This window comes from Protopterus annectens, chromosome 3.part1 (assembly GCF_019279795.1).
Source record: "Protopterus annectens isolate FY-2018-M chromosome 3.part1, PAN1.0, whole genome shotgun sequence".
Lineage (NCBI taxonomy): Eukaryota > Metazoa > Chordata > Ceratodontiformes > Protopteridae > Protopterus > Protopterus annectens.
Genome location: NC_056732.1, coordinates 1,100,449,024 through 1,100,476,441, shown reverse-complemented (window position 1 = coordinate 1,100,476,441; position 27,418 = coordinate 1,100,449,024). Strand labels below are relative to the sequence as shown.

Here is a 27,418-nt window from a genome sequence, read left to right as displayed (position 1 = left end):
TAGAAGAACTATTTTACATACAAATATATAAAAAAAATAATGTAGTAATAAAAAATAAATAAATACAACAAAGCAGTTTAACAAGCAACCCATTCTCTAAGTGCACTAATGCCATCTATGGTGTGTGCTGTATAAATAACGCCCCCTGGATGGGTTATTTACATAGTAATACACACCTTGTCAGGTCATTACTTGCATCTTGAATGTACTGAAATGTAACATGTAATCTTTTTATTGTTAGTTTTTGTGTGCTGTGTTCCTGGACAATGGCTAAAATGAGTCATTTTGGGTCAGATACGTTACCTCTGAACTTGCAGACAACAAAAACAGTTACAGAGGCCTTTGAAGAGTAGTTATATACAGCCAAAAATCAAGACTTGTAATTAGCATAAAATTTGAATACCAAATAGCACTTAAGTATTCCTACTTCCAGTAGGAATGTGGGATAATACTTAGAAACATATTTTAAAACAGAGTGACAAAAAATTATGGAAAAATATAAGTACTTTATCAGAGAGACAGTGTAGAATGTATAAACTTCAGTGAACTGTACTGAAATTCTACCACACAATATCATTTATTTTTCCCTTCTGACAAAGGGAGATGTAAAATGTGTGCTCTTATCTTAAATTATTGGTGTCACTAATGTTCTGGTTATGTTGCGTGTTTTTCTGTGTGCTAGAAGGGGTAAATCAAGCCTGAAAATAGGGACATGGCTCCAGAAACAGGTATAGCATGTGCATCATGGGTAAGTCAGGCCAGAAAGTAGGAATGTTCCTCTAAGAGGGACATTTGAGAGGTCTGCCTGTACTCCAGTTAACAAACTTATTAAAATATACTAAGAAATAACAGTTGCATGATGCTTTGGCTAGTTTAAGAAGTATGCTTGAGTTATAGCCAAACTAAGCATCAAAGACCCATGCTATTTCTTCAGATCTTTAAATATAAAGGTGACAGAGAAATAACTATTTACAGCATGTTCTCTGAAGTAGTAGGCATATAATGAAACTGTTTATACAGAATTATGTACATTTAAGATGTGTTTGTAATAACTTTCTTGGTTATGAAAATAGGCATGTTAATTCTTGTATTTCAAAAGTTACCAATGATAATGGGCTTGATTTGATTATAGAAATATTGACTGAAATGTGGCAATTGTATATAGTAGGTTCCTATCAAACAAGTCTTTTGAGTTGAAAAAAGTATGGTAAAAAGATGTGCAGAAAAGTGAAAAGATGACAGTGAAATGATTCCTTAGAGTTACTTAAGTATTTTAGGAAAATTGACTTTAAAGACCTACAGATTAATGTGGAATTAAGATGCTTAATTCATGACTGATCAAGGGTAATGTAGGCTTGTTTTGATTATTAGGTTATGACGGGCATTATTATTTCATGCAGCTTTATAATTAAGTCACAGATGATTTGATAACCCCTAAAACTCTTTCCTCAGAATATTCAGTCCAGTTCATTTTAGACTAGCTGCTGAATATTAAAATTTATAGCAGTGTTTAGATAAAATCATTTGCTTTCATCTTCCATCTTGGATAAGTTTGAATGTATATCTTCCCTCTTACATGGTTGGGACACTTCTGCATTTGCTGTTATTTGTATACACAGTATACTGTTATATTGCTTAGACTGGCCACCCAGAGCTTTGTTTTTAATTCTTGTTGTATGATACTGGCATTCTAACAGTTAGTGTTCATGTCTCTTGAGGCTTCCCAAGTGTGGCATACTTTCTTTCCCTGTGTAGTTACTTGGACTTTACATGCCCTTGCTATCTAGTTCTTGATAGCTATGATTCTTTAGTGTAGTGAAATTAACAATTCTTCTTTCAAATGGACACCACTCTTTACAGCTGCATGCACATGACCATCTGAAGCATCATTTTCAGTGTATTTATATACTGTTTTCTTCTTTATGATGTTGATTAAGCAGTGCAGGTCTGATGTGTTTATGCAAACAGCTGTGTGTAGGTCATCATGGCCGCCATTTGAGGCTGTATTCCAGCTGTTATTAAAAAGGGGGCTGGGGCATCAGTGGTAACATAGGCATGGTAGCCTCCCCCAAATTAAACAGTCTTCTACTAGCTCTGAAGTTTAATGTTATTTTTTTATTGTGTCACATATAGCAATAACATTGTTCAGCAGTTAAAACACTGTGAAGAGGACAAACCCGCACCGGACAGCCGAGATATTCTATCAAATTTATTACAGAGTTAAACGTTTGACCAATCACCACGTTTTTCGTCAAAAATTATAAGACTTCATCAGATAAAAACAAATACCAATTAACACACATATATATATATATATATATATATATATATATATATATATATATATATATATATATATATGCTGACAAACCTTTTAAACTAACCAATAGAAAGCTATACAGAACAATCCTCATGAATATGAATAGAAATCATTTAAATCTAAAATGCATACAAATCTGAATGACCTATCCAACAGTTTGAATTAATTTAAATACATCCATGTATAACGTATATATTTTTGTGTGTTGAAATGTATAATGCATTAAAAACGTTTAATAAAAAACATTTTATTATTTTTAATTGTATATGAAACATTTAACCAAGAACTACGAATGACCTTTCATTAGTGGAACAATGCTCCCATCTGGTGGTCAGAATAACGTATAAACATACATTTCTTCTTTTGTACTAAATTCAAATAAATATATGAAATGAATGAAGGTATAAATATAAGTGTAAAATAAATAAATTAAAAAACCTTCTATTTATTAATGTCTAAATATCGATGACACCTTGAATAAAAAATATATATACAAATAATAGTAATAAATACATAATAAATACAATAAATATATAATAAATATGTAATCTAAAATGTATAAATAAATGAATGAATACATAAATATAAACATGTAACATAGATAAAAAAATCTTAACTGATGTAATAAATGAGTGTACGTGTAAATAATGAATACTAAAATGTATATATGTTATAAAATTGTTAAAAATGTTAAAAAATTGTATATATGTATAAAAATATGACACATATAATGAAGTTGTTACAATTTTTCTGCCCTCAATTTTAAAACTGGGGCGAGTGAGATGTTGTCATTTAAACCTGGGAATTTATTTGCCTCCAGGACAATCTGCCAATATAATTCCCGGTATTCAATGCGAGTCTCCCACAAGCCACCTCTCTCATCTTTCTGAATCTCTTCTAAAATAAGGAATTTGTACTTTGCTAAGGGGCAGATATTCATGTGTTTGTATAATGCATTACATTCTTTCTTATTTTTAATGTCGTTCAGGTGCTCGTAAACCCCCCTTTTTATCTTCCTTTCCGTTTTCCCTATATAGAAGGCCGAACATATCTCACATATCGCAATGTATACTACTCCAAAAGAATTACAATTACTATATACTTTGCCTATGATCTCTCTTTCTCTTGCTTCAATGAAAATGTTATGTGAGTTAATCATGGATGAACACTGTGAACACATTCCACATGAATAAGTGCCCCCTATTTTTGTACTTTACTTGTTCACTTTATATTGAGCTGTCAACCAATCTTTGACGTTATGTCCCCTCCTAAAAATAATATTAAAAGAATCTTTTGATTTATTTAAATTGAGATCAGTGATAAGACATTTCTCCCATTCTCTATACAACACTTGTTGGATGATGCCAGCATCTCCAATAAAATCAGTTATAAATGACTGGCTGTATGTTTTGTCCTTTCTTGAATCTATAGGCTCAGATAACCTGAGATCATCACTAATAGGGAGTCTATGATTCAAAATAGGTGCAAACCTATTTTTTCTCCCTTGAATAACTTATTCTTTAATGTGATTACAAAAGTGTAGTGGATAACTCCTATCCAAAAACATGTCAACTAAAAATTCCATTTCATTAATAAAATCTTGGTCGTTCGATGTCATCCTTGAAATCCTAACCATTTGACCCTTTACAATACTTCTGTTTTGGTGTAAGGGGTGTCCACTTTTGAAATGTAGGTATGAATTAGAAAAAGTTTTTTTCCTAAAAACCTTTGACTTAAAATTGTCTCCATCTTTTTCTAGTGTCACATCAAGATAATTGATAGTATGTGCATCCGTTTCATGGGTGAATTTTAAAAAGGTAGTGGTATGGTTAATATATTTAATAAACACATTTAACTTTTCTATATTGTCTTTCCAAAATATAATAATATCATCTAAAAAACGTTTGTATAAACTCCAACATTCTTTATACACACTATTGTAAATGAATTTTTCCTCCCAAGTGTTTAAAACCATGTTAGCATATATGGGAGCACATCTTGCTCCCATGGCTACACCACTTAATTGATGGAAATATTCTCCTTGAAAAAATAAATAATTGTATTTCAGAACCAATTCCATTAAATTAACACAAACACAAATTTCATCATCTTTTAGTTCTTGACAAGATCTTATGGCTTCTTCAAACCATTCTATTCCTATATTGTGTGGTATTGAACCAAACAAATCCACCACGTCGATAGCAACAAAAATGATCTCATTATTCATAGTGATACCCTTCACTTTTTCTAGAAAATCCCATGAATCTTTCAAATAGGATATTCCCTTGAACATTAAATTCTTTAATTTGATGTCAATGTACCTTGCTAAAGGGGAAATAACTGAACCTTCTGCTGCAACAATGGGTCGTAAAGGGGGATCTTCAAAATTCTTATGCACTGTGGGAATACCGAAAATTGATGGAATTTTTGGTTTGTTATTGTATAAAAACTTGAACATGCTATATTCAATAAGTCCCTCCAAAAAACAAATCATATAATGTTGTGTAAATTCTCTTGTAGCCAATATTAATTTAATTTATGGAAACATTGCCATATTTAGACTCATCTAACAATATATTAAACATTTTACCCTCATATGTAATAGTATTCATAAATACCACTCCTCCCCCTTATCTGGTTTCACTATTCTCAAATTAGAATTCTCTCTTAGTTTATTGAGTAATGTTAATTCTCCTGATGTAAGATTAGGAATGAATCTATTTTTTCTAATAGCTTGTCTCAATTCATTCTCTACAATATTCTCAAAATTTCTTAGTTGTATGTGTATAGGCGGGTTCCAAGTGCTTTTTTTTCTTTAATTCTTTGGAATAATCAACTTCTACTGATTAAGTCTTATAATTTTTGACGAAAAATGTGATGATTGGTCAAACATTTAACTTTGTAATAAATTTGATAGAATATTTTGGCTGTCCGTTGCGGGTTTGTCCTCTTCACAGTGTTTTTTCTGTTTATTGGTTTATTTTGCACTGTACCTCGTGTTTCGAGTTTATTGTTCAGCAGTTAGTACTTGGTGTAACCAGCAAACAAACTGGCAGCTGTGCTAGTTTGTTTTAAGTCCTTGATTGTAAGTGCACAGATGTCTGATAGTATGCTGTCAGAATGTAATAGGTTCATAATTAAGTTCTAGGCTAGCTGCCCTTAACGGGCCATTTTAAGTCTTGCCAGTTTCCGTTTTTGTGCTTGAATTAACCTATCCCATTTGGTTAGAGATTGACCTTACCCATTCCATGGTCGATAATTATATATTACCCATAATGATAATTGGGATTGTACCATAGACCATTTGAAGGGACCCATGCATGGGTAAAGCATTTAGGAGTTGTCAATGCCCATTAGTAGTACGAGGAGCAGTCCTGGGGTAAATTTTATGTTTCTCATCCACATATCCAAGTTGATCTTGAATATGGACAGGGATAAACTATGTTTTTATGTGTTTTAATGTTTCTGCTCATCTTGTAGATCTGCTCATGTACTGCAACCATCCCTGGGAAATGAAGTCTCTACAAATGTGGCTGTCCAGCTTTACAATGGAGAGTCTCAGAAACTTGTTATCAAATTGGAAAACACTGGAACAGAACCTCTGGAAACTCTGGAAGTTGCATCAAAGACTACCAGTACTAAAGGTAGGACACCTTGAAATGCTCACAGTCTTCCCCCAGTGTAACAGTAGATAAAGACGTGTTTCACAGACGCAGACATTGTTTCATTATGTCCCTAGGTTTGGTTTAGGATGTGTGCAAAAATACTTTATGAACTGTACAAGACTGTGCTCAGACCTTCATGTTTTATACACAGTTGTCTAACACTGAAGACTCTAAAGCATTCTACACATTTAAGTGCTGTTCTACTGCTACATCTTAGTGGCATAGAGGGATAAAGCCCTGATTATGACCCAGACCACCCAAGTTCAATACCTGCTCAGGTGCTAGAATACAGTGCTCTATATTTTAAGTTAATGCATTTGTATGTTATGAATAAGATGTCTCAGTACTTTTTCTCTTTTTCCAAATCCTGTTGTTCCAAGTTACAGTCAAGCTAAAATTAAAATGGCTAGCATGCACCAGGTTGTGTTTTGTATAATAGCACATAAGAAATAAATAACTTAATTTCAAGTAGGACTCAATTAATAAAAATGAACTTGCTGTGCCGTGGGATACCAGAAGAAAAAGCTTCATATTATTTGCACCAGTTCCTGACAGTGTGACAAAGCATGTAGTATACACAGTGGTCAGTCCAAACAGAAGTTAAGAATCCTTGCATCCTTTATGAGAAGGTTTTCCTTACTTGCAGTCTTTGTCCTTGATGAGCACTGAAATAGCCCTGCATTCTCTCTCCTCTTTCTCTTTGAGAGAGAGCCACAAAACTGATTAAGATTCCTTGCTCTTAGATGCTGGCTCATTTTGTTAGTTAAATTTCCCTGTCTGGCACACTTCACTTTCCCTCACTAAGAATGGATCTAACTTTTGGATTTGCCTGTTCCGGAGTTAGCAAGGTACAATATCACAGTCTTTGGTTCCTTTTTGTAGTGTATTGCATTATAGCACTCCTTCTGTATTTCTAGCTGTTGGCCAGTAGTAGTCCAAGTATGACTGGCGCAAGAACCGTGGATGAATATTCTGAGAGTCTGCTTGATCAAATCTGTTCCACTGCAGTACAGATCTTAAAACAGAGGTAATCCAGATGGCTCAAGTCAAGTCTGGTATCCCGCCTGTGACCCAGAGTGTAATGGGACTAACAAGAAACAGAGTGCAAAAGATTGGTCCAGATAAAGTCACTTTAGCTAGCAGATCTTGGAGATTCTCTGTCCGGTACCCTCCTTGTGGGAGGAATAAGGACACCTTGTTGAAACTTCAGATAGTTTATTCAGTTAAGCAGGCAGGTGGATGAGTGTTCTTGTTCTACTGAATGAATTCTCACTGAATAGGGAGCAGTGTCATGGTGCAGTCCATTTTTTATTCTTCTCTGAAGTACAGTAAATATGCTCTTTGTATCTCCAAGATGCCTACCTACGCTCATAGATTGTAAGTAATCCGTAAGATTTCTACACTTCCTTGATGGTGCTGGTCACTGTCACCTCAGCCCCTAGAGTGTTTTCCAAGTACATAGAAGTTGTGGTAGTCCATTAAAGGCTGCAGGGAATGAAGATTTTTCTTTACTTGGATAACTGGCATTTAGTTACATATTACAGTGTCATTTTATTTGCAGAAGGAGATCTTTGTTCAAACCTTACACCTCTCTTTACATCTATTAGACTCATAGTCTCATAGATTAGTACTAAGCTAACTGCCCTTGTGAGCCATTTTAACCTTAGCCAATTATCCCTTGTGAGACTCAAACCCTGCACCTTGTGTTTGTAAAGCAAACACCTTAACCATTAGGCCACCCTCCCAACTATTTATTAATTTAGTTTGTTTACCGAGGATGTACACTGATCACAGATTCTTAGTGCACAAAAAGTACCCACAGTATTCTATGCTCAAACATTTTTAAGAATTGTGTCTAAAGACCGGGCTGTAAGCACTGACACTATTGGTCTTTATGGTACCTCATGACTGGTTCACCATATGGATTCTACAGTTGACGTTTTGATTTAATTGCTCTCAACATTCAGACTCCCCAACACTTGCAGTTTGGCTATCAAAGGCATGTCATTCTCACCTGATGGTTAGATCAAATATTTGTACAGGGCAACCCTACTCAAGCTTTGAATTACCACAGTGCATCTGCTCTAGAGTTGGGAGGAATTTGATTGAGCAGACTATTAAAAGTACCTCTATATCCCAGTAAGACACACTTGCAGAGTATAGCCTTTGAAATGAGGACAGTCATTTTTGTACCGTCTCTATACCAGAGGAAGTTCTGCATAAGATAACATGGCTGTGGTTTGGTACATCTATAGACAAGTAGGAACTTGCTTTTAAATATTTTGCAGGCACTCCATGTGGATGTGACAGTGGGACATCAGCTTCCTTCACTTTTTGACAGTGACGCATGTGTCAGGGGAGGTCGGTTTGTTAGCAGACAGACTGCACCATTTCTACTTGTACCTCAGGAGTAGTAACTCAAATTATCTGTGACCTGCAGGATCTTTTATATCCTCAGGACCTGAGTGTGCTTCCTCTTTGCCTGTCCCTCTAGCACCAAGTATCCAACTAATTTTCTTTGATCTTCCATCTAGGTGTTCAAGCCAGAAGTGCAGTAGCCCACCAGTGTCCATATGGTCTCATCTGCACTTTTCTTCCATTTCCTTTTATGACCAGGTTAATTTAGGTGTCAAGAGTTATCAAACCCAAAGTGAATGCTGCTTGCCCTTTTCTGGCCCAGATGTATGTGGTTCCCTCTTCTGCATCCCTTTCCCTTCAAAAATCTGTCAGTCTAGAACCCTTCAGGATACTGCTTTCTCACCATTTAGGCAAACTCATATCCACCGTCCCTTCATTCTCTGAAGTTGACCACTTGGTATCTCCACTTTTGATATTCATTGCTTCAGTCCTTTCAGAGACAGTAGTCTCCATTAGTACTGCCGCCATCCAGCCAAAAGCCACACAATCCCAAATGGATGTGGTTTTCATTTAGGGCTACCAGCAAAGGTCCTTTCTCTTTTTAGGACATTTACTTCATGCTCAAGAAACTTTTCCACCATTTGAACCTGGATCCTCGGCAGATCTGAAGTATGTGCCTTAAAAGATCTCCTTTTTGATGGTCATTGCATCAGTTAAGAGGGTCTGTCAGAGTTGCAGGCGCTTTCTGTTAAATTTCTTCATATAGTTTTCTACAAGGTGCTTATAACCAGCCCATTCTTTATACCTAGGGTTGCCACATAATCTAACATAAATCCTTCTACCCATTTGCCTGTATTTTGTTCTGAGTACTATATTATTGATTTTTATCTGCATTGTATGGATGACATGGCTGAGATAGTAATTGGATAGAAATTAATCTTTTTGCAAGTACCACCGGTTAATTTATCATGTTTTCAAATAAGTTGCATAAAAAAGGTACAAAGCATGACATTCTTCAGTTGTTAAACGAAATGTACTGACATATGCCATTAAAAATACAGAAAGCTTCTACCTGTCCCCCAGCTCACTCTAATAGAGCAGTGGCTTTTAGCATGGCATTTTTATGTAATGCTACCTTGCATGACATGTATGTAGCTGGGCTTCCATGAACACAGTCACAAGGCACTGTAAGCTGGGCATTGTCTCCAGGTTTTCCTCTGGAGTTCTGTTGTTATGGGCGTGGCTCCCCAGGGGGATTAGATAGGAATTGTTTCCTAAAGATTATGTAAAATAGACCTCTTCTTTTCAGATACAAAAACTGTATTTAGCCACAATGATCTTTAGGTAGAAGGTCTCTTTTCATTAAGCTGCCCCTACCCCCTTCTCCCACATTTAGTGTTAATGCCGCTACTTTCCTCTTGCTGTTCGTTTTTGCTCAGCTTCACATTGACTTCAGTACTGAAGAATGAGGGGTATGTAATGTGAAATTGGTTGACAATCTGAGAAAGTTTGAGATGCAGAATAATCTTAATTCCTGTGATAGTTATAAGTTTTAAATGCTATCAATGGTAGACCTTCTATTGGCAGCCCTTTTAAGTGCATAACTTCCCTATCATCAAACAGTATGTTTCACAGTCAGTGTAACAGCATTCTCATACCAAACAATAGTAAAGACTCTGGATTTCATGAGCGCAAACTTTGTCAAAGCGGAACAATTCATTTAAAAGGATGTAGCAAGCATGAATGGAGGTAGGATGAGTAAACAAAACTGTCTGCTGAAAGTTTGACTTTGTCAGAACAGTGAGAATTCAAGTGTAAATGAGGAAATGTATACTAATTTTAAGAATAAAGTTTCTTGGAATATTCTCCCTTTCTCCCTTGCGGTAAAATACAAAGACCTTGGAGCGCGTGTGTGTGTGTGTGTGTGTGTGTGTGTGTGTGTGTGTGTGTGTGTGTGTGTATGTATATATATATATATATATATATATATATGTAAAAAAAAAAAAATATATATATATATATATCTATATATCTATATACACACACACGCGCGCACATATATGTAGGTGCCATGTCAGAGTGCAAACATGTTTTAAAAAATGTAGCAGCAAGGCTTAGAATTGCAGCTTAATTTTCCTAATGTCAGAACACAGTATTGGGTGTCTGAATTCTGACAGGGAGTAGGTGAACAATGGGGTATACAAAAATGCCATTACGTAAGGAAGAAGCCTTCATTTGAAACAGATTTGCAAATGAAGAAAGGAAAAAGTCTCTATTCTCAGATGAGGTAGTACAAAACGTCAGAGAGTGCAAACTTTGTTTAGGAATTCTAAGGAACCATTTAAGGTAGAAATAAAGAGAAAAAAAATTAGAAAAGCAAATACCAAAATAGATGACAGGATAGCTAGTTCATTCAAGGGAAGAATGCAGTTTGTAGATAAATAAGGGGGAGAAGAAAGGAAAAGGATGATTAGTTATTGCTTAAAATTATTTAGAAGCCTAAACTAAGATTTCATGCAAATAAAAAAGAAAATAACATTGTCATAGATAACAGTAATGAGCAAAACTGTAAGGGGTAAGATTACTAATAAGAAAATAGATGAGAGACAGTGAATTAATACTTCTCAGCATTTACAAAGTGCGAGAAGGGAATTTTATTCGAAGTGGCCAGAAAATTGTAATGATCCAAATTCTTTTACTGAGGAAATGTATGAGGATATATAAAAGTTAATGGTAGACAAATGAATGGATCCTGTTGGGATTAGCCAGAGGTGAAACCTAATAATGCCCTTCAAGCTGACCTCATGGCAGGAGGGTGAGTTATGGAAGACTGGAAAGGGACAGCTGTCATGCTTAACAAGATTTGAATCAAAATGTTGAAAACTACTGCCCAATCATTTTGACTCAAGTTGTAGGCAGAATCATGGATTTACTTTTGAATGATTTTTAGCATACCAAATAGCCACCCATATATAATAGAGTGCCTTTACTTCTCAGAATAAAAAAATAAATTCATATTGACTTCATTTATTTCATTAGCAGCAAGTACTCCATTGTTCATAGATTTTATTTTTTTATCTTTTTGAGCCATTTTATAACATTATCTCAACATTCTCATTCAGTTATAGAATTCAGTGAAGTATCTATTAGTTTTGATCTGAAGTTGTCTTTTTTGTTTGTTCCTGAACCGATGGGTCTCAGATTGAACTTTAGCCATTTCTACAGACTTTGACACCATAGCTAGAGCTCCTACCATTACCCATTGTCCTTCTCTGTAGCCTGGATTCCCTCATATCTTGTTTGCTGCTTCAGCATTAGAATTTACCATAGCTTGGGTGTTTATATTCAGGTAAGTAGTGAGTTTTTGTTATGACTTAGTCCTACAAGTTTTTTTTCCTATATTCCTACGTTCCCTGTTTTCTTTTCTCTTGTTCTAATAGATGTAAACAAAAGAAGTTTGCTTTAAAGGTTAGTTCTATGTGGCAGTGTGTCTTTCTTTACAAGGCCAGACAGATTTCCTGCCAAGTTTTTCCCTTCTTTCTACTTGTGGGTACATCTCTAGGACCTACCCTTCCTTTTTTGTACCATTGCTGGTACTTCACTCTCCTTTTTCCTGCCTTTCTGTGGTTTGTGTTCTTGACATGACTGACAAGCGTACTGGATTTAAAAAATGTTCTTCATGTGGGCATACGATCCCAAAGTCAGATGTCCACTGGGAATTTTTTCTCTTGCTTTTGATTGGTACATCTTGATGTGGAGTGTGAGATCTGTGCAATATTTAATCATTGGGTGCTTGTTGAGCACCATAACAAACTGGTTTTGAAAGGGTTGCCCCTTCTAATACTGATACTATTACTGTTTTAGCTGGAGCTCCCCCTCCTTCTAAAAAATCTTTCAGAGAAGACTAAGAGGGATTCATCTGTTAAAGTCAAGGAGTCTAGGAGAAAGTTCTCTGATCATTTTTCCTCTATTTCAGGTTCATCTGTGCCTGAAAAAGTTTCCAAGCCGTCAAATCTGTCCGTCTTCTCAGATCCGACAAGAGCTAAATCTAAGTCTTCAGTCCACCGCTCCTCAAGTTACTAGGATCCAGTTTCTCCTCTTACAGGAGATGCCTCAAAAGGCTTCCAGGCCACCCTCAACCTCCTCTTCCTTCAGGTCAAGTAGGAGCTTAACTGAAGCAGATGTGTACAGGATGATGAAGTTTCTCAAGACCCAGATTAAGTTGAGAGTCTTGCCATCTCTGTCTTCCATCAGAACCGTGAGCCAATCACCAGCCCAGACCCAACTGTTGACTTCCCACTCCTGTCGATCCTGTGGTTTCAGAGCCATCGGACCAGAGCGTTCTGAGTTTGCGTCTGATTTGAAAGTGTGGCCTTCAAGTACGACTACATCTTTGATCCACTCAGAGCCATAGTGTCATTGTTGGATCCAGGGAGTTGGGTTTGACCCATATGTTCTTGGAGCCATCCCTTCCTCTTGGGGGCTCTGTGCTGGACAGCTCAGCTCACCCTCTGTATTGAGGCAAGATCGTGGTGATGCTCTGAGCTATCGTGGGCAGGTAGCTTTGGCTCCTGCCAGGGTGGCCCTTGGTTCTGCCAAGACTTCTGCCTTTCAGGTAATGGAGAGAGCATTTTCCATCTCTGTGGACAAAGCATCCTTACCCCCCCTTGGATCCACCTTATTCACAGCTGTCTGTCTTGCTCCTGAGTCTCGTCATCTTGTCCCATTGAGGTAGCCAGCCCTTTCAAGCCTGGAGATGGTCCCCATCTAGGACTTGACTCATACTTCCGAAGCATCCCACTGGGGAGCCCACTTGGAAGTATATGTGCAAAAGGAGGTGCTTAGAATCCCCACAGGAATCCTTGACAGAAGAGACAGACTTCGATGAAAGGGAGGGGTCCCCAGATCACTCCTTGAAGATGTCTCCTTTGGTGAAAAACTCAAACCTTTGAAGTAGAAATGTGGTTGGTCTTCTTACCCCACCCCCAACTGGAGGAGTCAGTGTTTTTCGAGGCTTTTGGAGCTGGCTCAGCTACGTGGTGGGTAGTCCCATTAGTGGATAGGATGGTTGATCTCCTCTCCAGCTAGGCTTGGAAGGATTCGAATATCATGGAGCCTATCTCCAAGAGGCCAGTATCTTGCAGCCCCAAAGGATCGGGCCAGTTGCCGCAAGGGTCCCCCAGTGAAAGTTATGGTGGTAGCAGTGGCCACCAAGAAAGAACTTGCTGAACAGAATTCTTTGGTCCATCCCTAGAACAGTGTGTGCAGTGTTTTGGACATATTTGGGAAGTATGTTTATGCATCGGTGAGCTTCACTCTCAGGGTAACTAAGACACACATTATGAAATTTCAGGAGGAGGCAGCAAAATACTAAGCAGATAAATCCTCGACCACAGAATATAGCCGTTAAGCAAAAATATATGAGATAAAGTGGTCGCCAAATGTACCGCTCAGAAACCATATAACTTTTATTTCAAACAGAATATCAAACGGTAAGCACTTTTACCACCAAACCGATGGCTTCTTCAGACCATTAACAAAGACTAACATTTACGTCTTGGAGAAATACTTTCCCTTTCATTTCATTATTCATGCCCTTTGGACATAAAATATAAAGGGTTATGGTTGGGTCTCTGATCATAACCATATTATTACGTGTTCGAGGCATAGATGCCAAGAAATTAACCTTGAGAGCAAAGAGCAATAGGTGAATTTTGGCATCCATGTCGAGAACACACAACAGGTTATGATCAGTGAGACCTGATCATAACATTTTGTAGTGCATTGGGTTTTACCTACACCATGTACTAGTTTTATGGCTTTGAAAGCAAGTAAAGCACTTAATGAGTGCTGTCACATAGACAGCAAGTAAGGAAAAAAAGCAAGGATAGTTTTTAACTGTTGCCCTAATTTACATAAGTGGATATAGGAAGAAAGGTATTTTGGGACTGTTGAGGGTGAATGAATGTCCCTTCCTTTATACCTGACTGTAACAGCACTTAGCTGTGTAACATTTGTCACACTCCTTTGAAAGTGTTGTTAGTTTGGTCTCGCACTGCAGCAGTGCTCAACAGGTTTATCGTTTTTTCCAATTTTGGAGCATAATCATGGCACTCCATGCACTATTTTGTGTTTACATATAAACTGAGCTTATTCTCTTAGTATTTTTTTTTATTTTCAATTAAGTTCATTAGGTACACGATACAAGTACTAAACTATAGTAAGCTATAATTTTGATTATGAAACTGAGAAGTGTTGGGACACTGAGCTTTAACTTTTTTACTGGGTATATCATCAAAGTGTTCAAATATGTAAAAATAAAGTTGTCCAAGTTCTCATCCCTGGAGCATGTTGTTTCAAACCATTTCGCATGCATATCAATGACTAAATGGCATAGTATCTGAGATGTTACTTTAGTTAAAAATGGTAAGGGCTTTTCTGGACATCCACACTGTTGTGTAACTGTGAAGTTAGTATATATAATATGGAGGGTTTTACAGGTAACCCACCCACATGAGGGGTTGCATGGTATTGGGGGGATAATTAAATTTTTGTGCTTAGTTTAAGCATGTTTGGTTTTCACCAAGATATTACACACAGTATCACATATAAAGCTGATAAATCAAACAGCTTTGCAGTGAATCATAAAGTGATAATACATGCACAAACAAAAGAACAAATAGGGTTGTAGTTAAATGGAGTTCACATAGTATGGTTATCAGGGATACTATATGGACAATACTGTGGCTGGCATCTTCAATGTTTATACATATACTAGAGACTGGGCCGATGTTGGCATTTTTGGGGTTCCAAGCAAATGTCACGTTGAGGGCCCCCCTGGGCACTTCCAGTCTAAGTATCATCCTGTCATTGCCACCTCTCCTATCCATCCTTTTAGCTCATGCTGCAAACTTTTAGGAGTAGTACGCACAGACCTGAAGCTACAATGCCTATGCACCACTGTATATTGTTTCATCTCACAAAGGGCATTCGGGTTTACTGGCATTTAGATGCATCAGTGATACATTACAACCCTATGTACTGGACCGGACTTAGGTGAAATGGTACCCTGGACACTGCCTACTGTTTTAGCTGCCTCCAAAAATAAAAACACATACACATTCTGTGTGCTCCCCTCTATTTCTCCCCATCTTGGGTTCCCCACACCATGCACATTAGTTTTTATTCTATTTCTCACATTTTACCATTTTCTTCAATGTTTTCAAGAAGATATAACTTTATATATGCTCTGAAGTGCTTTTTAAGTTTTTTTTTTTTTCATTTTACTCAACCTTTTCATCCAGTGATGGCCTGGACAGAAGTTACGATTAAGGAAAGAAATTCAGTGTTGCTTTTCAGCTTTAGTTTTTCCTTGCATCTTTTCAATAGACCTTTCCTGACCAAGACCACACAGTAATAACCATTTAAGAAATAACTCAAGCTGGGGCCCTAGAAGCCATAGGGGTATTGATGCTCTAGAATGCATTTTATAGCATTTCCCAACCTTTTAATCCAACAGAGGCCTAAACAAAAATTGTGTGTAAAATAGCAATTTCAGTCTTATTTTTTTCTTTTTCTTTCAATGTAGACATAAGGATGACGCAGTGGTAGAGTTGTTGCCTCACAGCAAAAGGTTCTCTAGTTTGAGTCTTGCCTGGGGTGCCTTCTGTACGGAGTCTGTATGTCCTCCCTGCATTTGTCTGTGTTTCCTCCTGGTGCTCCGAGTTCCTCCCACATTGCAAAGACATGCATCAGGAGTGTTTTCTCCCGAGGCCTCCGCTGAAAATTGGCTTTGTTCCAAGTCAGGCTTTCCCAGTAAACAAATGTTAAATAAAAAAATAACTTGTGCCCAAGGCTTAATATTCAAAGCTGAAAAAAATAGCAGCTCACAATAAACTAACAAGACAATTGTTTTGAGGGTACACAGATTCTGCCTGGGAATACTGCCTGCCTCCTTAATCCCCCTAAAAAATAGTCATTGCCTATGCATCCCTCTGGTGTTAGATTGGAATGAAAGCAGAGATTCAAATGTATTTCAGGTGACTGATGACATACATATACATAGCATGCCTCCTCACCCCACCCCACAAAGGCAACCACCTGTATACATGCTTGATGTCTGACTGTGGGAAATGTGAAAAAAAAATAACAATTGCAGTAATGTACTTTGTTTCTTATAGACAGTACAATGCCCCAGTAGGAGCTAAAGTAGCTTTCTTTGCACTTTTACGAGTTCTGTGAGAAAAGTAAAGTGAAACAATGACCACACAGTCCCCAGCCCTCCACATAACCTAAAGCAGCTTTCTGCACACACACATGTGAGCAGGGCTGGTTTTCGAACAGGTGTGGTGGAGAGCAGAAGCCATTATCAGTTTTATCCTCAGAGGGTCATATCACAACTCTGTTCAGGTTAAAGAAAGTAATCAGAAAATTAAAGCATTTTCTCCCAACCAGAAACAGCTTTTGTGGGGCAGCTCTGCAGTCAAAGATGAATAAAGGAGCCCCCCTCTATCCATTTATACAGTCTGGGAAGTGGGGGCTACCAGATTCCTACAAGATCCAAGTGTCTGAATGTTTTGTGATGTATTTTATTCCTTACTTTTGAAATATAATTACTTGTTAGCTGCAGTTTTTACTGATGAGTTTTACCCATGTGTGTGTCCTGGCATTATTGGATGTGTGCACTGATAAAAATCACTGATGTTTCACATATACACACACACATACACACGCGCATAAGTCACAGCTATAATAAATTTGTACTTATTTCAGCAAATAGCAATACATTGTGCAACACTGGTATTGCCTCATCAGATCAGTGACTGCTATTTAGCAGTCGTCAAGTAGCAGGGTTAAGCCACTTTAATTTCCCTCATTGAGGAGTAAATGAATACCTGTCACTGTCCCAGATTTCACAGGTAGTCCCTGATTTTGCCTCAATTTTGCTCTATCCTTCAAAAAACTTTTATTCACTGGTAACTCGTAGATATTTCTTTTCATTAGCAACCTTTTCTATCATTGGAAAGAGACCATCAAAAAATCCTGTGCTGATAATGGCAAAATGGCCGAACCACATCCACCGATGAAGCAAGTTTTTGCATTTAATGGTGGAGTGGCATCCTTAGGTGCAATACATACATAAGAGTTCAAATATAACTTTCTGAAAGTTTTACTAAGATCTTTCAAAAGTGTGCTTGAACTGTTAGCTCCTTTATATAATCCCCAATACAGGCTTGTACAGTCATTGTCTACCAAACTGCATTGCATTTCATCTCTGTAAAGGATTGCATATACATTGGAATTAGGGGAAGTCCTCCAACTGCTCCAACCACAGTCACAGCTTTAAAACGTAGCACTAGTAGGATGTCACTAAGATCATTGCTCACTTAACTATTGTTTAGAAGCTTATTGTGTGCAACTAAAATCTGAATAAGGCCTTTAGCGCATATGCCAGTAACCAGTTCATTAATCCCTTACAGCACAGAAGTGTTAACCAGGAAGAATGGAGTGTAAGAAGTGTTGATTCCTTCCTTGCTGACATAAGTATAACAGTGAACTAGTAGTATGGTGCTTTAATGCAATTACCTTCCTAAAGGAGGCTTAAATTGACAGTTGCTTGTTTGTAAATGTAAATCACTACTTTGCTTAGAAAAGGAAAAAATAGACTAATTCTAGACTGTGACTGCTGAAGGCAGAAACCTCCCACCTGCCACATATCTGAAATGCTAAATACTATTCTAAGTGTAAAACTGAAAGAAGGTACCTTCATACTAGATGAAACAATAACAAAGTCAATCAGATTAACAGTGCATACACATCTTATTGCATTTACCCCTACTTTATATGCCAGTCTTCTTATAACCATTGGGACTTAACAGCATCTCCCTTATGTATACTCTCGAAACTAGTTCTCTCTAAACGTACTTGGCCCAGGATGGCTGGAATGCGTTTTGCTTCCTTACCCCAGCGAGCTCCTCTTACTCATCATTTACACAAACTATAACTCCACCTCTTAATCATTCCCACCAATCACCTAACCACACACACAGCCAATCCTATCATACTTCACATGCTAATCTCCTCGCCCACTATTCCTAATCTCATTTACTTTCTAAACGCTCCATATTAATCAAAACTCCACCTCCAACCCAATTTCACCAATTACATCATCATTTGATGTAAATCTACCCTGTTTTAGATTTCTGTACTTTTTATTTCAAGCAGATCTGGAATTCCTTTTCAGCATCTCTTATGACTATAAAAGTTTTATTTGTTTTTTGAATCTTCTCATATAGTAAAATGTTAAGGTAGTTTATTGTGCTTTTCTCTCTCTGTCTTGCTCTGTCTCTTCTTTTATTTATTTTATTTTTTAAACAGATGTCTTGTAACTGTCACCATAGCATATGGGACAGTCATCATGTTAAATGGTACTGTACCTTTAAGAGATGTGCTGTTCATATTATACAGATTTTATTTTTTCCTATGTATTTTGTTAACAGAAATGGTATGAACTGTCATGATTTATTTTATTTTATTTTGCTATCATTTTTATATATGTCTTCTGTAATATTTCCCTGCACCTTTTTGTATTGCATTTTAAATAATGTGTAAAAGAAATTTGTATAGCTGTTGTTCTAGGTATAGACTTTTTGTTGCATCTTCTAGATGGAGAAAAGATGTGAGCATTCTGTGGTTAAATAAGCCCAAGCAATGTATGGCAGAATAGCACGTCTTTCGTCCCTGACTCTAGAATATTGCTTCTGGCAAGAATCTCTTTTTGTTTTAGAAGTAGTAAGAATACACAGAAAGAGAATTCAGAAGGAAAGGATTAAACATCTGTTGGTTTTAAGGCTCCTCTGACATTTTTTTTTTAAAAGGAATGCTTAATGTGTTAAGTATTTCATCACATTTCTTTGTGAGCAGGCACTTGTCAAAGCAGGTTTGTGTGTTTGGCTTGCATCTGACTTGCGCCCATCTGAAAGGTGAAGGGTACTCTTGTCAGACGTGTAGCATTAGTATATCATGACTGCCATGATCTAAAGAAATTAGATATAAGAAATGTTGAAATGATCACTCATGAAGGCATATTTTTCCAAGAGTTACCGTGCTTATTTCTGTTTGGAATTAAGTTTGCAAAACCAGCCCATCTGTTTTCCAAATGCACAGAGGGAATAAATTCTGCCGATTATCTTTGGCAGTTTCTATGAACTGTCACTTCTAATATGTTGATGGGAAAATACACTGAAGCTAAGAAATCTTGGATGCAATACTTTACAGACAAGTTGTTAACTGTTGAGCATTGCAGGGCACCAGAAACAATATCAAGATTAAGTAGCAATGTACACAGTCTGTATGAGTATGCACTTTCATACAGATTGATCAATATCCCAGATATATCTGAATATTTGTTATTATTGTAGCAGATTGTTTGTAAGGGTGAGGTGGCAACTAGTAACGTATAATACAGAGTAATATCTAGGATAACGTTGTTTACCGGGAGTTGACACTTCTAGAGGTATGTACGTACTTAAGTGGTCATAATTATTTACACATATTTGGTGAGGAATAATTTCCTGGTAATTGTTATTATAGACCTTATTCTTTATAGTCATAATTTTTTTGTATAATTTGTGCCTCCATCCCTCAGTCAGATGTTACGCTGTTCAATGGAGGCTGTGATCCAAGCAGACATGAGGGCACTGTGTTCTCTCTGTCTTCCTGTCCTTGGGCTTTTTTTTGTTTTATGGGCCAACCCTGCCCTAGTAGTGTTGTGAACACTTGTCTTTGCATGCATACTCCTCCACATTTGTCAGCAGGGGCTGCCATCACTGATTTAGGTGACCATGCCCATGCATTAGGTCCCCTTATCATGACAGGCCCCTGCTCTACAGCTGTGTCATCAAAACAGCAGCACATGCCAGGCATAAACCTGTGTTCCTCACCCCCAGTATAGGCCATTGCTGTCTTCCCTGCCTTCCCTATCAGGTGCTTGAGCCACAAATTGAAATTCGGGTCACTTAAGCCCTATTCGGAATTTTATCCCTGTATGCCAGTGGTGAAGGCGTGGTATATGATTCAGCAACTTTTTATATAGGCAAAAAAAGAATAGATTTTGTATGTGTTACAGAAGTTACTTCTGTTTAACTTCATCACTTCCTTAGTCTTTTTAAATTATATTCTGTTGGAAAATTATGTAAACGCTTTAATTTAAATTTTGAATGAGAGTTGCTTTTTAGAGTGGTGTGTATTTCTGTGGGCAACTTTTCTTCAGCCTGAGTGAGTGTGAGGTTTGCTGAGTACTTGTTTACCTTGCAGTATTGTAAATACTGTGCTGGTTACACAGATGATGCAGCTTAACAACATGTGTAACTTGAGCAAGACTATACTAGATATCCATAGTCTCATTTTGTTTTGACATAATGAGCTGTCCATGTATATTTTATTTTCACACTGTGCTATATGAGTGTACATTTCCAGTTTATCTTCACTGGGTACTAATGTACAGGATACTTGAATACACAGTAGTTTAAACTACCCGCATGCAACTGCTACATCTTTTACTTTGCTGCTGCTACATTTGAGATTTTCCTTAGAGCTACATGACACCACTTTTCAGGCTTACTTTCAGGAGTGGACTAGCATATATTGTTTAGGTAATACTTTTAAATGATATTTCAGAAAGCATGTAAATTTAATGAAATGGCATGTACTTTAATACTTTTTGAAGCATAGTATAATGTATGTGCTACACAAAGAGCTGGGTCCATAATGCCGAAGGTTGGAGCTCTGACTGCATGTCCAATTTCTTGTGTCTTCTGTGAAGAAGTACGTACTGTTCTGTCTTTCAGATGCCTTTTTGTGCTGTTAGCTGCTTCTTAATTGCAATCTTTAGGATGCCTAGAAGGTCGTGTCACTCTACTATTTATTGAAAAGTAACGTAAATGCAAGTCACATTGAGATGGAAGTACCTGATGTAAGCTTTCTTTTTCAGAAGTTAAGCTTCTTATGCAAGTTCATTTACATTCTAAAAGAAGTCCAAGAACTCATTTCCTCTTTTAAATGAAGTGCAGCAGCTCAAGTCATGTTCTTCCTTACCAAAATTCATCATGTGACTGTTTCCCCACCATCACCACAGTATGAAAATGAGTAGCCTGCATATGTATCCTGTATTGTGTATAAATACAGAAACGTTATTTTACTTAAAATGGAATGGCTGTATAGCTCCCATGGGATGTTAGTTACTGGCTTGCATTCTTTTAAAGATTTTTTTCTAAATCTGCCTTTCATTTGGATCAAAGTGTATTTTGATATCATAGAAGGCTGATTACAAAAGATGGTCTTTTACAGCCAAACCTACACAGACATGCTGAATGGTGTTGAGGCATAGCAGATAGACAAGTAGTTGTGTGCTGTTTCTTCCTCCTGTATTTGGTCTGTTTTTTTGCAGAAGGGCATGAAATCTGAAGAGAGAGAAACACACAGATAAAAACAGTAAATCAGTGAATAAACAAAAGCTAACTGGGGTAAGGACTAAACTATGCACATCATGCCTACTACAGATATAGATGTTTTTGTGGGCAGATATTAAAAGAAACCAGTCTGCTGTTCTCAACTTAATACGCATATCAGTTCCATATTCCACTGCATGCCATTTTCCAAGAACTAACTGTTCCTTTAATTTGCATTAATGTTTGGAATTCAACACAACTAATGTTTTATCAGCTCTTGTGTAATCTTTTTGCTTCTAGTGTTCATCACTGTTGCCCTTGCAATTGCTGCTGTTTGCCTTATTTACCGCTGTTAAGAATGTGTCCTTGCATCCCTTTACACCCTTTGTGTTCATTAGTATATGCATTACTTTATATTTGAATCATTTTGCTTAGAGTACATTATCCTTACTTGAATTAATATGTCTTATTGACCCTGTTTTACCCTGATCACAAGCCATGTATGTCCTTGGCTATGAGTTTCTGAACTGTGAGTATGGTTCTGTCTGTAATGTTAATAGTTGTCTACCTATATTAGTAATTTTGTTTAATAAGCAGCACCTACTGGTTACTATCCACACTCTCCATTTCTAGTAATTTGTGTACATGCCCTTTCATATTTCTTGGCAAATGGCTGTATCTTTGTTCTTTCTTTCTAGGTTAAATTAGACCTCTTTCTTTTCCCCTGACTTCTTCTTAAGGTGCTGTGCAGGGAGCTAGGCAGAACCATTGTTCAGAAGTGTTTAGAATAATGTGAGATTGTGTTCTTATATAAACTAATTCTGAGACTAAGTTCCCCTTACTCCAGTGTACAATGATCACAATTAGTTTGTTATAATTAATGGGTGTGGGAAGTGTGTGTGTGTGTGTGTGTGTGTGTGTGTGGGGGGGGGGGGGCAAAAATCCTTGAATATTCATACATGTTTCAATTGTCACTGTCAAATTGCTCCTTTCCACTTTGCTGTTTGCACATTTGAGTGTCACATATTTGTTTTATGAAATTTAGTCATGCAGTTGAGTTTTTAGCAGGTGATCTATCACTCATCAGGAAAATACTTGGTGGTAATATTCACCCCAACCCTGGCCCACCCACTTCATGTACACATACCTCCTCTACTTGCAATCTAAGCTACAAACCTACAATTAATAGGCCAACTAACTCTCTCCTAGCCTGTCATCTCAATATTAGAAGCATTAATAATAAGGTACATGAATTGCATGCAGTTCTTGATGTCCACTCCCCTGAGATTCTCTGTTTATCTGAAACCTGGTTAAAACCTAACACTAAAGACAATGAAGTGTTACCACCTGGGTATAACATACACAGGCTGGATCGTGCTTCGAGGAAGGGGGGTGGGGTAGCTGTACTCTATAAATCTGAGTTGAATGTCACCATATATGTAATACAACCACCTCAGATTAATAACTCTGAGATTTTTGCCACCAGATTGCAACTTAATAAAAATAAATGCATTAATATCGTCTGTATGTGCATTCCCCCAGGTAACAATATATCTACACTTGAAGATATCCTGCACTGGCTATCATGTCATTACCTCCAAGAAACCCTACTACTTGGAGACTTTAACATAGACTGGGACACCTGTTCCTCAGAATCCCCAACCACCCATATTAATCTGCATGCATTTGCACAAATTATATCCACCTCTACCAGGATAGGTAAACCCAACCAAAAAGAAAGCATATTTGACTGGGTACTCATAAATAGTCACCCCCAACTGTACACCTCTGTTGTCCTCCTTGATGGCCTAAGCGATCACCTTCTCACATATGTAATTAAGCACAAAGCCATTAATTCCCAACAACCCTTACTCAGAAAGGTTAGAAACAATAAAAACTTTGACCGTGCCAAATTCCAACAAGAACTAAACTCATGTAATTGGTCTATTCTAAAACACCTCCCCTTAGAGGAAGCAGTAGCATATTTTAACAACAAATTCCTTGAGATCCTTGATTTGCATGCACCTGTTTGTTCAAAGAGAACCAAGGCAAAAACTGCGCCATGGCTTTCTAAAGAGTCTAAACTCAAAATTACCCTTAGAAACAAAGCATGGGCTTTATGGCGTTCTTCTAAAGACCCTCAAGATCACATTAAATACAGGCAATCCAGGAACGAAACCAAAAAATAAATTTTACAAGACAAAAAACAATACTACTGTAATTTACAGACAGTAAATCAAAATAACCCTCAGAAGTTTTGGGCAGGTTTAAATAATCTACTACATCCTGGGCAAACTTCAACCCCAATCCCTGCTGCTACTATTGATAAAACCCCTGAAGATGTTTCTGACAGTTTTAACTGATTTCTTTACTGAGACAATTCAAGCTCTAGCTAGCCAACTACCTCCTAGCTCCCCTGGTCCTGAAAGTAGCACCCCTAGAAACCTACTCACATTCAGCTTCCAACCAGTTGCCACTTCACTTATCCGTACCTTGATCAAAAAATTAAAACCCACTACACTTTCTGCTGATCAACTCCCTGCCGAGTACCTACAAAAATCAGCTGATGCTATTGTTTACCCCGTCTCAATACTAATCAATCGAACCATAGTAGAAGCTAAAATTCCCACCATCCTGAAAATATCCTATGTAATCCCAATTTACAAAGGAGGCAGCTCTACTGAATTCTCCAATTATAGGCCAATAGCTATACTCTCTCCACTTGCAAAGATTATGGAAAAATGTATTCATAGACAACTCATGCACCACCTAATCCAGAATCAAGTTATGGCAGACACTCAGCATGGCTTCCGTCCTCATCACAGCACTACTTCAACCCTCCTAGCCTTTACCAACACCATAAACCATAATTGCAACAATAATTATATATCCTCAGCCCTCTTCTTGGATCTTTCCAAGGCATTCGATATGGTTGATCACCAACTTTTAATCCACACGCTGCAAACATTCTGTCTAGATACTAGAGCCCTTCAGTGGTTTCAGTCCTACCTGAATGGTCGACAGCAAGCTGTCCTCTGGCAGAACAAACTTTCTAACCTTCTACCTAACACCCTTGGAGTACCACAAGGCTCTATACTAGGGCCCTTGCTGTTCTCCATCTTCATTAGCTACCTTTATGATGTCATCCCAAAAGTCAGCTGTGTCCAATATGCTGATGACTCTTCTCTGATTTGCTCAGCCACATCTCCAATAGAGTTATGGTCAGCTACCCAGACGACCTTTAATACAATAGAAAACTGGCTTTCTGAACGTCGGCTGATCCTAAATCCAAAAAAAACTAAAATGCTGTTATTTTCACCAACATGTAGGTCTACCGCTTTCACCTTTACCATAAATTCAAATGATGGCACAATAATCTCCCCTGACCCCTCTACAAAACTATTAGGTGTCATCGTAGACAATAATATAAAATTCGACCAACATGTTAACCAAACTATCAAAACCATCAATAAAAAACTAGGGTCACTTTACAGAATAAAAGCCTTCGTAACCCCTCCAGCTAAAATTGCCATAGCTCGCTCTCACCGTATGCATCCCCTCTACTCTCGAATTTAAACAAGACTGTCCTTAAACTCTCAATTTGCTACAACCACATTGCCAGGTTTGCCACTGGGCTGCCTTTTTGGACACATCATTGCATCAATCTAAATCAGCTTGGGTGGCTTGAACTACCCAGCCTAATCCAGTATAACCAACTGATTATGGCCTATAAAATCCTCTATAATCTGGATAATACTCCTGCACTTAAAAATATTATCACCCCCTATAACAATCCTAGACCACTTCGATCCTCTAACAAACTACTAATTCAGACTAGCAAAATTAATAACACAGCTGGTGACTGTCTCTCTGCAAATTCTGTAAGTAGATCCTGGAACTCTCTGCCAGCTGATATTACCTTACTTTCCACCTTAGGTCAATTTAAAACTAGACTCAAACAGCATTTGTCTCTTAACTGGCTATGTCAATGTATCACGTTTGGCTAACTCTCTCTAGAATGTGTAAAAAATCTGTTAACCAGTTTACTGTGTAATTTAATTTAATCCTGACTTGCTTTCAGGATTAACTCTAACCTGTGGAACTTGTTTAACTTGCTTACTTATGTAATCTCTGCAAATAGTCTGTTTGTAATATGTAATGCTGGTGTTATGTAATGCTGTATCTGCTTACCCTTGGAGCTTTTCTCCCCGGGCTTCCGCTGAAAATGGACATGCATCCAGTCGGACTATCCCGGTCAACAAATGTAAAATAAAATAAAAATAAATGTAGAGACATGGAATCTGAATGTAGACAGGGAGCTCCTTTGCCCACTTGGTCTCCCCAGTTTCCTGTCTACTGAATGTATGCAGCTCCACTCCTAGCTAGTCATTTTGTTCCTCTTCCTCTGCCAAACTTCTACCAATTTTAGTGGAATTCTCTTGCGTATGCCATGTGCACTTTGGATTTAAAAGGCAAAAAAAAGTTCCTTTTGTTCACTAACCTTTCTGTGAAACAGTATTTCTTTACATATTTATGCCTCCAATCCCACCATCACCTGCATTTTTTATTTTGCTTCCTTGTTCTTTTGCTTTTCTTGCATTTCAGTTTCCTTGATCATCATCCCCCTTTTTTCCATTTTCTACATGGGGTTGGGGTATTGTCAGTTGTCACCATCTGTCTTTATTCAGTGCCACTCTCATGCCTTCTTTGACACTCATACTTGACGCATATCTGCTCTCACACAGTCTATCCACCTCTTTGCTGGACACCCTCTTGCCTTCTTCCTGTGTATCCCAAATTATCTTCACCAGAATGACATATGCCTGAACCATGGTAATCTGTTCTCTTTGAACTTTTCTGCAATTGGTGCTACTTTGGCTTCAGCTTTTATGCCCCCATTTCTTCATCTGCCCCACTATGTGCATCCTACCATCTGTATCAGGCACTTCATCTCCATCACCTCTAGTTTTCTCAACTGTTCTACTTTTACTGCCCATGTGATGAACCGTACAGTAGTACTGGTTGCACCACTGTTTTGTACACCTTACTTTTCAGCTTTTTTGGCATTCTGTCATGTGCCGCACCTAACACTCTATTCTGGTTGACTGTGGCCCCTCTGATTCTAGCTTTGACCGCCTCTTTCAGACTTCCCTTCTCAACCACCCCGCCCAGATACTAGAAGCCGTGAACCTGTTCCACTCTTTTCCTTTCTGTCTCAGTTATCAGTTTCTTCTGATTTCCCATGTTTGCCGCCATTACAGCTGTAGTTTCATCCCGTGTGCCTTCATTTTTTACATTCCATTCCCCTATCCTTTGCTGAAGTTTTTGCTAAGAGTCTGCCTGCAATGCCACATTGTCTGCATACAGCAAGTTTATCTGTCCCCTACAACCTGTTTGCTAATGTAGCCCATCAACAGTATGAACAGCAGTGGTCTCAGAGCTGAAACCTGATTCACACCCACTCCCACTGGGAACACCTCTGTAATGCCAAACACTGTTCATACTTGAGTCATTGGGTCCTTGTACATAGATTGCACTAATTCTACCAATGTTTCTTGGACTTTGAACCACCACAGGACTACCCAAATCAACTTTCTTGGGATCTTGTCATATGCTTTCTCCAAGTC

The 27,418-nt window shown here is 37.7% G+C and overlaps 1 protein-coding gene across 1 annotated transcript in view; it reads left to right on the top strand.

The window, feature by feature from the left end:
• The window catches only part of LOC122797753 (trafficking protein particle complex subunit 9-like), a 3,992,710-nt gene that overhangs the window by 1,291,032 nt on the left and 2,674,260 nt on the right, over positions 1-27,418 (top strand). The window contains exon 15 of the mRNA XM_044066278.1: positions 5,801-5,964. Coding sequence (XP_043922213.1) covers positions 5,801-5,964 — 164 coding nt within the window. The remainder of the gene's footprint in view (positions 1-5,800; positions 5,965-27,418) is intronic.